This window comes from Hydra vulgaris, chromosome 07 (genome assembly GCF_038396675.1).
Source record: "Hydra vulgaris chromosome 07, alternate assembly HydraT2T_AEP".
In the NCBI taxonomy this organism is placed as follows: domain Eukaryota; kingdom Metazoa; phylum Cnidaria; class Hydrozoa; order Anthoathecata; family Hydridae; genus Hydra; species Hydra vulgaris.
Window position 1 is genome coordinate 8896662 of NC_088926.1, and position 17516 is coordinate 8914177.

At 25.0% G+C, this 17516-nt stretch overlaps 1 protein-coding gene across 1 annotated transcript in view; it reads left to right on the forward strand.

Moving 5' to 3' along the window:
* LOC100197823 (DNA/RNA-binding protein KIN17) overlaps positions 1–17306 on the forward strand; it is a 62156-nt gene extending 44850 nt beyond the window's left edge. Inside the window, exons 8-15 of the mRNA XM_065800968.1 lie at positions 4084–4135; positions 6549–6617; positions 6753–6792; positions 6907–6969; positions 9279–9347; positions 11232–11328; positions 14044–14144; positions 16822–17306. Coding sequence (XP_065657040.1) covers positions 4084–4135; positions 6549–6617; positions 6753–6792; positions 6907–6969; positions 9279–9347; positions 11232–11328; positions 14044–14144; positions 16822–16890 — 560 coding nt within the window. The 3' untranslated portion in view covers positions 16891–17306. The remainder of the gene's footprint in view (positions 1–4083; positions 4136–6548; positions 6618–6752; positions 6793–6906; positions 6970–9278; positions 9348–11231; positions 11329–14043; positions 14145–16821) is intronic.
* The last annotated feature ends 210 nt before the right edge of the window (positions 17307–17516 follow it).

Consider the following 17516-nt stretch of genomic DNA (forward strand, 5'->3'; position numbering starts at 1 on the left):
ACTGACCACGCTTATAATTTTTTTCTTTATAATTTGACCATGGTTGTTTTAATAATTTATATGCAATTAAAAAAATTGTTAAATTATGAATAACAATTAATTGTTGATTTTTTCTACAGTTTTTATTTTATACGAAGGCTTTAAATAAAATAAAATATTATTTATAATGATCATTTAAAATAAACGCATTTTTTAGTAGGCATGTATTCTTTATGATAAATTTAAACATTTGAAACTATTTTTCTGTCTTTCCAAAAATCTTTTAAAAGATTTTTTTTTTAAGTACTTTAAATTATGAATAAGTAAAATTGAAATCTTTCCGTTACATTGAAATTATTTTATTTTTATTTTATTATTTTTTATTTTTTTTATTTTTATTTTGTATCTATTTTTACTAAGAATTGTTTAAAAGTTTTTTTTTTAAAACAAGACTTATTCATGAAATAATTAAAAATTACTTTTTTAAGACTACATTATTATTTTAAAAAATGTTTATACAATTTAAAAGTATTATATCTTTTTCTTTTTAATAATTTAATTTCACTTTTTAACAATTTAAATAAAATTTGTTCATTTATTAAACAATCGTCAGAAGTAATTTGTAAAAGCGTTTTGCATAACTTTAAATAAAAAATTTCAAAAGATATGTTTTAAAGTAAATTATTTCAAACGCAATTAAAAACTTAACAAAAATTTTCGCTTCAAGTTTGAGTTTTTTAAGTTTTATTTTATAGCTTTTATATTTTCTTTTCTGTAAGGAATTGTTTTGTATTTTTTAGTTTTTTTAATTTTTTCCTAGTTTAAGACTTAAAAAAAGAAACTTTAAAAAGCTAAGCTAAACTGGTTAGCTTAGTGTTTCTTTTTTCATTTCTGAAATGCTTAAACCATCAAAATATCTAAACAGTCGTGGTCAAGTCGTCAACAAAAAAAATAATTTGCTTGGCCAGCAATAGCATTCGATCACAAGCCATTTCTGACCAAGCCTAAATATTATCATTGTTTATCTTCTTGCTGTTAAATGTGATTTGTTTTTTGCTATACTATGCTATATTATTTTAAACAGTTTTTAAAAAGTTTGTAAAGAGTTTTAAAAAATGATCTTTATTGATTACGCAAACCATTTTATTTGAATACCTGAACATTATTAAAATACTGGGTTTAATTAAAATCACGAGAAATTTTTTTTTTTTTTTTTTTGAAACATTCCTGAAAAATGAAAACAAAATAGATTAAGTATATTTAATAGGGGTTTTTTTTGGTGTAAGTGTAAATCATGTTTGGTGTAAGTAAAACAAAATAATTATTATCCGTTAATTTATCAAGTAAATCCTAATCAGATATGGTAATAACAATAGTTTATAATTTTGCTATATCTCATTTTATATAAATATAACAGCATTATTTTAATATTATATTTACAATTGTAAATTTTGTGTTTTTTGTTTTTTTTTGTTTTTGTTTTTTTGGTTTTTTGTTTAGTCTTCTTTTAAAATGTTATGTTTTTGGCTCCAAATAAATTGATTTCATTTTTATAAATCTCTACAGTTCAACTAATTGATGATCTTTTTATGTGGTTGCTTTAGCCATTAATTCTTGTATGCATTGTTTAACAGTTTAAAATTATTCACAAGACATCAAACATCAGTAACTTACTTAAATAATGATATTTATTTTCAGTTATTGTTTTAACTAATTTTTGGCGAGGTATCCTGTTAAAAACAAGATTTTTTTTTTTTAATTTTATAAAATATTATAAATATTTTGTTTGCTTGTTTTCTAATATTTATTATAATCCTATTTATTTATTTTTTACTTTTTGTTGTTGTTGTTGTTGCTGTTGCTGTGAATTCCACAAATGACATAGTCAGTAGTCAATTATTCTTACAAAACTGTAATGGAAGTCCTTGCATCAAGTTTTAAATAAGTTAATGTTTTAAGTTTGAAAAAAGAAGAAGAAGAAATAGGTTTCACAATTATATATTGCGTTCAACTTTAAATAACTATGAATGTGTGTTTAAATAATACTTCTGATACCACACTGAAATAGCCTGCTACTGGGGGCTTCAGTACATACATCAACTATCTTTTAGCCTGCTGCCACAAATGTGTGTTGCTACATCAGCTGAAAGCTTGGCATGGGACAGCAATCTTTTCTTTCAATATGCTTAGTTTTTTTCTGAAACACTGTATGCTATAATGATAGGAAAAACTAGTAACATTATCTATATACGCTAGAGTAGATATATATATATATATATATATATATATATATATATATATATATATATATATATATATATATATATATATATATATATATATATATATATATATATATACATATGATAGTATCACATTTAAGCAGTGACTGTCTAAGACTTTCTGTATTTTTTGTTTAATTTTTGACAAATATTATTTATCTATTTGTATCTGACCATTACATCATTATTTCAAAATTAACATTACAAGAGTTTTGTACATCATTTTAAAGGTGGCACTTTGAGCTTCAAAATATGTACACTTTCTCCATTCTATCCAGTGATGAGCAAAAGTATGTCACAATTGCAGCGTTTCACAAATGAGCCATTTATTTTGAAAATGGCTTAAGTCAACTTTTCAAAAAAATCAAGTTATTGATAACAATAATTACAATGTAATGTATCTATTCATTTGTGAAATAATTTAAACCAGTTGTGTTGAAAATTATTGAGATATTTTGGAAAAAAGTTTTGCTAGTTAACAGTATAACAAACATGTTAAAACACAAACCTTAAAAGATTTATGTTTGAAAACAAAGTGACTTACGCCACTTTCAAAATGAATGGCTCATATAGTTAATATAAATGTTTATATTGCGTTTTTAAATCTGACAGAACATCGAATTATTTTTACTTAGTATTTTAAAAGCATTATGAATTGTTTGTGTCAGTGTAATGTCAGCTTTCTATTTATATACATGCTTCTTAATTTTTTTTATACAATTATATGTTTTTTTTAAATTAGTTAAGGACAGATTAGGAATACAGATTAAATAAAGTTAGGTCTTAATATTAAATTGGTGGCACATTTTGATTAGAATAATAATTATATTGATAGAAAATACACTTGTCAATGATGTCCCAAATTTGATATACAATTGAATTTGGTTGTTCAAGAAGCTCTGTTCTCAATTGATTGAAATGAAGTTTAGAAACATTTTGTTGGTATGAAAGGCTTCCACTACAGTTTAGTAAGAATTATTTGTTTTAATCGTGTTGTTTTTTTCTAAGTAAAATATTACTTTTAAACTTAAGATGTATGAAAAACTAACTTTTCTAATTTCTACTAGTAATTCTATGGATTTGATGGATATTAATGTTAAGTATTATTATTATTATTGAATTTTTTATAATTTTTTATATTCTTTTTTTTTTTTTTTCAATATTAGGGGTCTGTCACTTGTTTTAGGGCTTTGGGGGAACCTTCAAGCCAATTATCAAAGTTAAATACTAGTGGTATACCATTTATGGGCTTTAGTATTGGGTCAGATAAAGCGGTCAAAATATATTTGGAACATCTATTCAATTTTATATCAATATATGCATTTAATAATGTACATAGATCTAATGATGTTAAAGATTTAATATATAAGTTATCTAGATCATATATAAGTTATGTTTCCTTATATGTTTTATAAGTTTGTTGAATAATATTTGCTGTGAAGTGTGATTAGACAGAATCATTTTTTAATTGTAATTGTAATGTTTCTAATTGTTATAGTATAACAAGTTTATTTCTTTCAATAGCAGTTTAACTTAAAAGATACCTCTGCATATAAGTTATTCTTTGTAAAGTATAATTGTATGCCGTAATTTAAACCATTTTCTTGTTTTATTTGTTTATTGAGAATAATATTGTTCTAGTTTACATTAAAAAAAAAAGATTTAAAAACTTATAGAGAACATATTTATGAAATATATTACGAAAAAAATTTATTTCTCATGTTATAATTGACAGTTAGTGGGAACTAAATTATTAATTGAATAAAACATTTATGAAAACTGTATTATTGTCATTCTTATAATATTTTTCTAACGTTTTTAGTCCAGTTCTCATTTTGCAAGCCAGGATCGTCAACAAGTGATAAAGTTGTTCGGTATTTTTTTTTTTTTTTTTTTTTTTTTACATTTAAAAACTAGGATTAAAGATCAGAGAGAACTTTAGAGTCAAGCAGACTACTCATTTTTCTTTTCTTTTTTTTTTTTTGTAACTCTCTCAACCCTAAACTTTAAAACATGTGTTTTGTTAAAAAAAGTCAGCTACATAATTCTTCAAGAGGTGTAGGGTGGACATTCAAGAGGTGTAGGGTGGACATCAAACCTTTTGATTGTGAACAAAAATTCTACTACAAGTCTACTGCTGCTTATTTTAAAAATTTTATAATTTTCTTTTTTCTAATTGAATTGAATTAAATAAGGAATAACAATAAAAAGAATATTTAAAACAGTTTTACATATTGTTCAGTTTGATTGACAACATCCATTGAACAATGCTCAGTGTATTTGAGAACATCCATTGATTAAAGTTCAATGTGATTAAATATATTGAATAATAAATTTTTAACTGATCGTTATTTTTATCATGCTTAAAGTTATAAAAAACTCTTCAATCTTCCATTTATAAAAAAAGTTTTTAATTTTAGTAATTAAAAACTAAAAGAGAAACTGTAAGAGTTTCAAAAAATTTTTTTTGCAATTCTTACTGTTATCTCTTAACAAAGGTACAGCTCTAAAATTCAGTTTAAAAGATCTGCAGCCAGTTGGTGGTAAGGTTTTTTGAATTCAGTGGAGTTTCTCAAAAAGACTAGTTCTATCACTGGCTGTAAAATATCAAAAAATGTCTTTAAAGTAACTTTAATCTGTTGAATCTTATCTTTTTCAATATTCACTAGACATTTTTCTTTGTGAGATTAGTTTAAATTTGACCAATTCATTTTTGGATATTTTTATTATGGGTGATCATCACAATGAATGATTTGGATCTAGTACCAATGACCTTTTGGCTCTTAAGCTCAAAATTTTTATCTTTCATAATTTTCAACTCAGACAGTTAACTTTGTGACTCCAGGCAATCCTAATCACTTACTTTCACTTTTTGATTTGTCCCTAGTTTGTGCTCAGTATATACATATATATATATATATATATATATATATACATATATATATATATATATATATATATATATATATATATATATATATATGTATATATATATATATATATATATATATATATATATATATATATATATATATATATATATATGCCTTGTTCTTCCTTAAAAGTTTAGGTTATGCCATGATGTCACTGAAGCTTTTATTTTGTACTCCTTTTACATCAGATTCACTTTATTGTCACAATTTTACCCTACAGCTGACGGGATCTTTTTAGTCCTGGTTCTTTAGCTGATGTCTCTTTTCACCCTGCTGAAAATTACAACTTCTTTATAAACTCATGTATTCAGGCAGGTATAGAGACTTTGATTCCTTCACATCAATTTCAAAGCCGCTGCGTTTTTTTAATTGTATCAATTTTTATATCTTTTCTACACAAGCAACTCTCTGGAAAATAATTGTCTTTTTATTATTGCAAGAAATTGATGCAAAAAGTATTCTCTGGTCCTTAGGTCCACTTCTTTACTAAATTTTGTATTTTTTTATCCCAGAAATTAGGCTCTTGAGATTTTCTGAAAATTAAAACAATGTTTATAATAAAGTCTTCTTTTATTACTTCTAAAAGGATGAGGCCAAACTATTTGCGTAGAACTTTTTCTTAAATTCATCTCTTGAATCTAATAACCGAATTCTTTCCATCTCAAAGAAACAGGTTAGTCCACTGTTAGGCATCCAAATCACACCTGCATCTGTTGCTAAATATATTTCTCATATAAACTCTTCTACAACTTGTGGTCTGATCAAGTTTTTATGCTGTTGTGGTAAAAATATTACTTTTAGTAAATAATAATGCTTTTTTATGAAATATTTTATATCTAGATGTGTATAAGCTTTTTATTATTATTGTGTATAAACGTCTCAATATTTATTTGCCTTTTATGCCTACAGTCTTTTTTTAATTTACTGTGGACCTATTTGTAATTTACTGTGAACATTATTAGGCTCTTGTGCACAAGAAGACTAATGTTCACATTTTGAAAATTTATTTTAATTGCTATTTTAAATAAATTAAAAAGGCAAAATGAGCGCAAATAAATCTATATAAAATTATTAAAATAAAAATGTTTTGTTTAGATTCTGAATAAAATAATTAAATAAAAACAGCAAACCAAATATTTTATTTTAATTCTAAAAAAATTATTAAAGTATAAACAAATTTAGATCAGGTCAGCGCAAAATTTAAAAACCTCGTTTCTAAATTTTGTGCTGACCTAAAATAGTTTTAAGTCAGCAATTTTTTGCTGATCTTTTTTTCTGAAGGCCAAAATTTTATTTTGATTTAAATATTATGGTTTATTTTAAATACTTTTAAAGTTATTTATAATTTTTTCAGTTCGATTGATCTACCTAAACTGGCTGCAAAAGTACCAATCAAGCAAGAATCCATAAAAGTTTTCAAGGAGTGAGATTTTTTTTTCTCTCATTATTAGATAAAGAATGTCTTTTAAAATAAATTTAAATAAAGTGTTCAAGTTAGGTGATAATAAAAGTTCTAAATGAAACTTTCTTTTCTTTTTTATTGTCTTCTATTTTTTAGAAAACCTGTTAAAAGGAAATCAGCATTAGAAGAAATTGTGGTAAATAGATTAAAAAAAAGTTTAAGTTGTAAATATTTTTAAAATTTTATTTAAAAACAAACCTAAAGAAAAAGTTTTTATGCTACTTTCTCATGAAAGTTGTTATTTTTCCAGGAAGAAGAAAAAAAGAAATTAGCAAAGAAAACTGCTATAAGGAAGGAAAACTGGCTGACAGAGGTAATGATGATCTAATATATTTTTCTAATAATTGTTGTGTTTTAAATTTGTTATTAATTGTATAGTAATTAAAAATTTTAAGAAATTATTTATAGAAATATAGTTGTTTAAAGTTATAGTTGTATGAAGACTAAATAGTTAGGCATGCTTTCAAGTACATTTTTTATTATTGGAATTCTCAAATTATTATTTGATGCATTAAAACCTTTCAATGAAGTCATTGCATTTCAAAACATAAACCTCTACATGTATATGCATAGAAAAATAATGTTTCCTGGAAATGTGTTTTAAATTGCATCAAATTGTATTTTAAAAAAAGTAATATATTTTATGCACAAAAAAAAGTTTGTTTTTATAATTCTTATGTAATTTATAGCATTCATTCTGTACATTTCTGTAATTACAGTAAATTCACAAAAGCTCAAACCTCCAACTAGGGGTGTGGAGCCATGGGAGCCAGTGGTTTTTAAAAGGAATCACAGCCAAAAGTTTTCAAAAAGAAATCAAGTCATTAAAAAGCTGCTGGCTCCTCGGCTCTCTTCATTTGAAATTTTCTATTCAATTTGTTAATTGTATAGTTAATTTTTGGGATGGCCTTCCATTTATTCTATATCTATGAAGGAACCAGTTTTTCCAAAAAATGATTTTGATAATACACAAAGTATGTAATTGAAATTTTCAAAGATATTTAGTGTCACCAGAGCTGGAGCTGCAGCAAAAAGATTGGCAGCTGGACCTAAAAAATTGGGAGCCATTAGTTCAAAAATGAAATAAAAATTTGCAACATTATAGTTTATTTATTACCATTTTTATATGATATATAATAAAATATATATAATATTATATATTTTTATTTATATGTAATATATATACAAAATATTTTTTGTTTTAATGTATATATTTGTTAATGCTTTTATAAGCAAATCATGCAGCAATATTTAAGTAACATTTTGATTTCATTATTTTTGTTCATCTTTATTGCATATCATTAACTGTTTTCAGACTACTCCTTGAAATTCTCACATCTAAGGTGGCATTGTTTGCTGGTGATACTACTAGTTATTCTTGTCTTGATAAGAAGCCAACACTCTGATTGCTTTAAGTTCAAATCCTGATCCTTTTCAAGTTCAAATGCCTTCTGAAGGCATTTGAACTTGAAAAGGATCTCACTTCTTCTACAGTATGTGACTTCATTCATTTAGACTCATCCTCTTACTAGGAAGTTTAAAATTATTCAAAGAAGTTCTCAAGAGTATAGAAAGTCAAAATTTAACTGTGCTATCCATGAATTTATTTGTGTTATCCACAAATTTAACTATGCTATCCACAAATTGAACTGTGCTATCCACAAATTGAACTGTGCTATCCACAAATTGAACTGTGCTATCCACAAATACTTACTTTCTATAATTCTTAAATTTGAGAATAATTTTTAATGATGCTAGTTAAACATCAGGTTTTAAATCTCCTTATTATTTGCATTATATACTCACCACAAAAAATAAAACTTTGTTGTCCTGGAAATTCCTAAGTGAGTTCAAATTTGAATGCTTTTGCAACAAATATTGGTGAAACAAAATTAAAGATTATTCTTCTCACTTACCAATGGTACTTACTTGAAATACGCTTGAAAGTAAATGGAAAAATGAAAAAACTTTCAAAAAGTTGTCATGTATTAAAATTTAAAAATAAAATAACAAAGTGAATTATTTTAATAGGAAAATGAGATATAATGAACTTTAGAGATATAGTACCATAAATAATCCTTTAAGAAAGAAACCTAATCCGCTTTTTTTAAATGTCTACATTTAAATAATGCAGTTTTTACTTCTTAAATGTTTGTATTATGTATTTATCATATTATTATTAATATATATATATATATATATATATCATATATATATATATATATATATATATATATATATGTATATATATATATATATATATATATATATATATATATATATATATCGTATGTATATATCATATATATATATCATATATATATAAATCATATATATATCATATATATATATCGTATATATATCATATATATATATCATATATCATATTTTGTCTGGTAAATATTTAATTGAGTAGATAAAATTTTATGCCTATCTAAGTTTAAATTTATGCTTTGCCAGCAAAAATGTTTGCTTTATTGACTTGTCAACATAATGTTTTATTTCATTTTTAGCAAAACATGTTATTACATTGTCACAAAAAAGCTTGATTTATTTTTTTATCATTTTTGATCTGTAAATATTAATAAGTTTATGCATTGTCAGCTAAATACTTTATTTTAGGGAATAGTTGTTAAAATCATAACAAAAAAACTTGGAGATAAATATTACAAGAAAAAAGGAGTTATAAAGGTAAAAAGGAATCGTTCTTTCGATGTTGTTTTTTTATTATTTTGTTGTTGTTGTTTTTTGTTTTTTTCTAAAAGTGTAAATTAATTTAATAAGGTTACTTTATTAAGCTAAATAAATGAAACATTTATTGAAATAAGGAATTTGAGAAATCATAAATTTTAAATAATACATTAAGTTTAATTGTTAAATGTTAAATAAGTAAAAATCAGAATACTGCTAGATTTATTTAATTAATATCCCTGCAAATAGCAGGAGTATTAAGTAAGTAGCAGGGGTAGTCTCATATATGTGTGTGTGTGCTGATGGCCTGGTATTTAATTAATACCCCGATATATCATGATTTTTACTGCAATATAAAATTATTTTAATTAATACCCTCACATTAGATAAGTTTTACTGCAATACAATAGGAGCGTTCTGGCATTTTATGTTGCGCAGTTACTATACATTAAAAAAACAAGGATATTTTATTTAAGGCTGGAAAGCTGTCATCTTCATCTTCAGTTGACTGTTTATAAACAGACTTTCAATTGAACCATGGAACCCCACTCAGTTTTGATTTATCATTATTTTTTCTTTTTCAGTGTACTTTTTTATTCCTTAAATATACAGAATCACAATAGTTTAAGGTTACAACTCCAGAATTTGGAGTGAAATCATTTTTAACTTTCACTGCATAATAGTAGTAGCATTGTATAATAGTAGCCATGATATAACACCTGTATCTTAATGAACCTTTTGATAAACAGTTTAAAAGTTATCACCTCTCTTTTACTGTTTAATATAATACTCTCAGCACTCTGGTGAGTATATTTTAGAGCATGATTTATTGCAATTAGTTTTACTCTCCATCAAATGATAGTTTAGGCTTCTTTAAGTCATTTTTTCTTGTTAAAGAATAGTAGCAATTATTTTCTTATCAGCCAAATCTGAAAAAGATTCTCAATTTGCAATATAGCACTATACTCAGTTCTCACAAGAATTTGTATTTGTTCTGTCCAAATTGGAAGGAGATCTCTTATATTTCAGCTGCTGATTCATAGATTATTTTTTTCTTTTCAATATGATGCCTTATGAATGCATTCAAACATCATGGTTTGATGTTAGCATTCTACCATAGAGTTCTTTGAAGAAATTTTTACTTTAAACTATGACTGACAAAAGATGCTTTTGGGCAACTAGACAACATTTATTTGGATAGTTAATATTTTTTTATAAACTTTGCATAGTTTGTTAACTCTAACAAATATAAAACAAATTATTGATTTTAAAATGATTTAACAACAACAGGTTATTAATTCCATCATAGAAATTGGTTTGTAAAAGCATTTAAATATCCTAAAAAAATGTATCAATCTCGAAATAATAAATATTGTCTGTCAGGTAATGTTATTCTATATTCTATTTAAATTTTAAAGTTTTCAAAAATTAGTAGTTTTATGTTTCTTTATAAAACAAGACTTGTCTTTTGTCTGTTTAATGTTTTTTTGAGTTGTTTAAGGTTGATAAGTTAATCAGTTAATTTTTTTTTACACAGATATTACCTGAATCACAACAATATGTTAACTTTGATATGTTGACTTGAGAATATTACTGTATACATTTTGTTTAATGGAAATTATTCTGTTAAGTATTTTTAGGTTACTTTGCACATATTAATATAAATTATGTCAAGTAGTTTAAATTTGGAATTCGGACATTGCCTATAACAGCATCAAAATACATTGAACATTATCACAGTCTGTCTAGAACCCTGTCCCTTGGTTATTTATGATAATTATAATTATGATAATTTATGATTCTTCTTTTATTTTAGTTTATTTTTTTATTACTTTTGTTTATTTAATTTATTTATTATTTATTTTTTTGTTTCACATATTTTAGGAGGTGAAAAATTTATTTATAGCATTCATACAACTTGATTCTGGTGATACCTTGAAGCTTGATCAGACCCATTTGGAAACTGTAATACCTGCTATTGGTGAGTTAACAGTCATTTCAGAAAGAATTAAAAAAAGATATTATAATGACTAAGCAAGACTAAGTAAAAATACCTTGAACTGATTTTTATATCAAAGCCAATCTGTGAAATCATTTCAAACAGAAAATCTTTATTAAAAAATTTATCTAGTCATATCTTTTATAAGCGTTTAAAGTGATTGTATAAATGATTTAAGTGAGTGTAAGCAGTTTTAAATATTTCTATATTATTATCACTGATTGTCACTAATGATAAGTTAATTACTAGAATTTTAATAAACAAAAGAACATTGAATACAGAAATAAAAGTAGAATTTTTGCGGGAACGGCAATCAATTGCTATGCCTGGTCACACTTATAAAACTTTTTTTGTCGCCTTTTTTTCAATGTACTTTTTTAATGCTGGGTTTCTTATTCTCGATATTGGAAATGTACTTGTACTTGGTAACAACTAAATAACGCGTTTAATAAATGTTAGTAATAGTTTTTTGATTGGTTTAATGACACCAAATTTTTTTTTTTTTTTATGTTGACTCGATTGGAAGAGTGTTAAGTTTTCTTGGTTTTTAAATTATTTAGTGAAAAAAAACAGTTTGTTAAGATTTTAAAAAATACACGTATTTTTTTTGCTAGGACTCAAAACAAGTGGAAAATATATTTTTTTTGCTAAAAGAAAATGTTTTGTCATATTATACTATTTTTCTACTATTTCTTTTTTAATTTTGTTATTTAATGTTATTTATTATAAGTAATAAAATTATTTATAAGAAAAATAATCAAAATGAAAAAAAAAAAAAAGTTCAAAAATAAGGTAATAATTTGTTGTTAGTGTGATCATGTTTAGCAGAGGGTGATTTAAAGAAATAAGTTAGTATGTTCTTTTTAATTTTGTATTACTTAAGTTAAAATATTTGTTCAAAATTTTTTAGTTAGTGCAAAATTAATTATTTGAAATTAAGAAGTAGTCTTTTAATGATAGTTTTGTGTTGGTGGTTACTTACCACCAACAATAGGAAAAAAAAACAATTAGAAATCTTTTTTGACAACCCTCATAACTCTTCTTGAACTGTTATGCTCTTTTACTCATCCCAATCAGTCTTTTTGCTATTTTTAGAAAAGTTTTTGAGTCATTAATTAACAATGTCTAGGATTCATTTTTAATATCATCATCTGGTCCAAAAACTTTCATCAATAATCACAAATTTTGATCCTCTTGTTCTTTTGCTTATTCTAACTGTTATAATGGAAACATTCTGTTGTACATTAGATTGAAGCACTCAGACAAAGTATTGCTCTTGACATATCAATGTTTTTCTATAAAGAATGTAATGGTACATATTGAGCCTTCTCCTTTATGTCTACTTGGATTATTTTTCAATACTGATCTCTTATGGAAAATAAAAATCTAATTGCAAAGTTAAAAAAAATTTTAAAATTTATTGTCATACCTTCTAAAAATATTGTAAAGAAATTGTTGTCATATCTTGGCTAGTTCTTTAACTGATTCTTTAACTGATTTCGTTTCACTTTTGAACAAAAGATTCAAAAACACATTGTAATTGCAATTGGTTGTCGTCTAGCTGTCAAACCTGGGCCTTTGTCCTACTGTCTTAAGGTTGCTTTCTCTTTCTCTTTTCTACAAATATTATTATGGTTGTTGGTTAACCAAACTATCATCAGTTGTTCGATCAACCAAAACTTAATCTGGTGTGACTTGTAATTCAGCAAAGTTGCATCCTTTTTTACTGTTCCTTCATGCTCAAAAAGCATTTATTGAACTAGTTTTTTTCTGGAAAATCAATCTTTTGGTTTTCACTCCCATTTTTATGTCTTCCTTGCTCATTCTGTTTACAGTTTTTTAGTTTTTTTATTTACCTTGCCTAACTGTGTATAGAACGCTGATGATTTTTTCCGAGACTCTGTTCAATACAAAGATCTAGCAGACAAATAAAATAATAATAATCATAACTTAATCATTACTTTAACTATCAAAAAATATTTAAAATATCAAAAAATATATATATAACGTCAAAATTACAACTGTGCCATATAAAAGCAAAATTTTATATAAATTTCAAAAATGTTATTTTATACAAAAAAATATTTGACTGTTTTATTATACCAAACTATAATTTTTCATCAAGAAGTAAAAAAGAGTTGTTTTTTTTTATGCACCCTTGCCTATTGCCTCAGCCATTTTACCTACAATGCAGTTGTCCTCACCTCCACAACCAATAAAACGAAATCCCAGGTTCAAGTTTTTCAAAACCATCTCCTTAAAGCAGATGATATTGATCTTCATAATGCAACCAACTATGGCATCCTTCCAATTGAGGAACATCTTGATGCTGTATGCATCAGTACTCTTAAACGAGTATTGAACATTTCAACCCATTCAATCACACTTAGTCTACACCAGAACGATTACTCACATTTCACTTTCAAATTCAAGACTAGAATAGCAAAAACGACAATGTATTTAAATACGTTTCAACAAAAATTTATCTGTCACCTTCGTAATGACGCTAATAAGTCCGGTGCTAGTTCTACTCTATACGTTACCTGAAAACACACAGTACATTCTTAATACACCTCATCAAAATGTTGTACTATTAGTTTTTGTAAACTCAAATCAGTATTTATTTCAATAAAAGATTTAAAAGATAGTATATATAGATATATATGTTCGTATGTGTATATATTTGTATTTAAATAGGCAAAGAGGTTAAAATTGTGAACGGGCTACATCAAGGTTGTACTGCAACAATGCTTGGAATCAATCAAGAGAAATTTTCAGCTACTCTTCAACTCAAGGATGTCAGTATATTTTTTATTTTAAATATATTTTTTGGCTTGTTATTTCTACCTCTGATTAATTTTATAATTACAATTTAATTATATATACATACTTGAAATAGTTGAGTTTTTAAATTTTCTCGAAATTTGCAGGGATATCTTCGAATCTTTTCATAAGAAAAACCTGAAAATTTGAGATCATAATCCAAAATAGTTCAAAAGTTTTTGCTTTTAGAAGTTTCATAAATGTTGACATTTTTTAAAGTTTTACAAGTTTGCATGTAGCAACTTCATGCACTTAAAAAAGTTGTTTAAAATGAGAGGAAGTGCTGAGTTTATATGAACGAATGTAATATCAATTTTTATACGTTTTAAGAAAAAAATTGAGCTTTCAAAATACCTGCAACGCACGTTTTCCTGTTGCCCAAAAGTACCCCAGGGGCATTCAATAATATACGCCCCTGGGGTATCGGATTTTATGAACAATAATTGCAAATTTTGGAATATTTATTTTGATCACATTTGCCTACCCAAATCCAAACCAATTACAGCAATTAATTTTTAATCAACTTTCATGTTTACAAGGTAAATGTATTACCATCTCTACTGTTGTATAATACATTTAAAAAGAAAAATATTTCGAGTAAATATACATTTATTTCTTTATATAAAAAAGTTTAAATTTCATGTGTTCAAATTATTTAATTACGTCTAATTACGAATTGATTTATTAAGAGGTACGCAGAATTTTGAATTGTTTTAACTAATTAAAAACGTTAAACCACATTATCTGACTTGATATATAAGTGCAATAAATTTATGTTAACCAATCATTGACTTGATCATCGATGACTAATCAAACGCGACAATATGAACCATATGACAATATGAAAGGCTTTTTCACAAGCAAACAAAAACAACTTTAAAAAATACGAGAACCGCGAACCGCTTGATTTTTGCAGCTACAGCTCCACCAAAAAACAGCGGCTCTACGGCTTCACAAATCTATTTCGCACAACTATTTTAACTGCATAAAATTGCTAGATACAAACATGGAAACTTTGAAAAATGACGTCAACGTTTAATGAAACTTTAAACTGTAATAACTTTTGAACCGCTTTGAATTATGGTCCTAAATTTTTTTTAAGTTACGGTTCTAAAAGTAGATTTAATAAATGGGATTCTTTCTGGGATCGAAATGCGAATACATAATACAAATTGCAAAGAAACTTAATACCAATTCAGAAGAAAATGAATATAAAAATGCAATAAACCAATGTTATTAGGATTTATTCTCATCAGATTTATGCTATCTTGAAAGTTTGTCAGCTGGTGTAATTAAACAAAAAAGGAAGAACTAAAGATTCGATGACAAACTTGGAGGGTTGAAACAAAGTCTTAATAGTTATCTGTAAAAAAGCATAAGCATGTTTCAAATTTTATATCAGTGTAGCATTAGTGATATGGCTATATTTCAGAAGTGTGGAATTATGGAGTATATTAACTTTCAAGATTCTTTTCTTGTCTCTAAAAGAATTTATAATGCAAGACTTGCTTTAACAGAAACAAGCAACTACTTATATTGCATTATTTTTAAGTGTTTGAAAATTTTACAAAAGTAGAGGTCATGCAACCAAAAAGAATTGTAAAAAGCACGTGTTTATTTTGAATTAAAATGTATTTAGATTCAAATAGAAATAATCAATTCAATCATTTATAGAGTAATCATTTATAGATTATTTAATAGAGTAATGCTTTATTTATTGGCACTAGCATCTTAAGTAGTTTATGCTACTTCATAATTGGTAAATTTTTAACAATGCTTGTGTTCTTGAATATCTTTGTAAAATTTAAATTTCGAATTTTACAAATTTGGCTTTTTATTCTGTTATTTTTTTAGCAAATTGCATTTTTTTATTTTTTTCATATTTGTATATATAAAGATTCCTTTATGTAATCCTTATACAAATGCTAATACAAAAAAAATTAAATTTAAAAAGATTAAAAACTAGTTGGAACAAATTTTTTAAAAAAAAAGTTGAAATTTAAGCTTTCTTAAAAATCACGGGTTAAAACTTATTCATAAAATTTTTTGTAAATATGTACTTATTTTATTTGGTTGCAACTTTTAAAAAGAAATTTATAAACATATTAACTAAATACATTTTTAATTTAAAAATATCTTTTTAACCAGTCAATTTTTAGAGATTTTTTTAATATTTTTCTGACCTTGTTAAATTGTTTTTGTTTAAGCGTTTACTCTCAGGTGCTTAATACAAAGGAGAGGTAGTTTGTTAACTTTTGGAAAGTTTACCCACGTATTAAGATTCATAAAGTTCATTCGTTTATTAAATTTCACTGATTTTGCCTAATTTTTATAATAAACGACTCTCAAACCTAATTGATTAATTTTTTTACATCAGAGAAATTTAGTTCGTAAAAACTGTTTACTAAATTATTTAATTTAATTCCGTAAAAATTGTTTTAATATTATTCACGAAAATGAGGTTTTAGATTTTTTTTTTTTAATTATTTTTGACGTTCATTGCAACTCGAATATATATATATTTTTAACATTAATTTATAATAATTAAAAGATTTAAAAGTTGGTATATTATAAGAATATACTATAATTTTGTAATTTGATTTAATATATTATTATTATCAATTCTGCTATAAAAGCGTTTATATTTTTAAGGGACCAATAAAAGGAAGCACCATCGAAGATGTGAAGTACGAGGACTTTAGTAAGCTGGCAACTACATGATTTTAATGGATTTATGTGAAATTAATTATCTCCAGAAACTCTTGTAAAATGTCGCAGTAATAACAAACTGTAATACGATATTGTAATAGTCTAACAATTATTGAAATAATACAAACGTTTAAACCTTGTTAACGATAATCATAAAATTGAAGATAAGTTATAAAGTATAAACTATTGAAATAATACTAACGTATGAACCTTGTTAACAATAATAATAAAATTGAAGTTAATTTGCAAAGTCTGCTTAAAAATGTTTACTGAAAGGCGATGTTGACTTCCGCTTCGACTGGGGCCGAATTTTAAATAGTAATTCGGCTTTCAATTAAATTCAATAACAATTGCAAAATTTCATTTGACTTTCAGTTAAATTCGATTGTTATAAATTTTTTTCAATTAAAAAATAATTATAAAATATATTACATGTTTTATTTATATCAACCTCCGCGCAGCAGCATTGTTTGTCAATGTGTGTGTTTCGGAGTTAAAGAGTTGAGAGAGGGTTGAAATCACTATAATAAAAAAAAAAGAGTAGCCTCCTCGGCTAAATTGGCCTTAAATACATGAATTCAGTAAAAAAAAAAAACATTTTATCTTAAAGAGTCAGTAACCAAAAAGTTTTCTTCTTT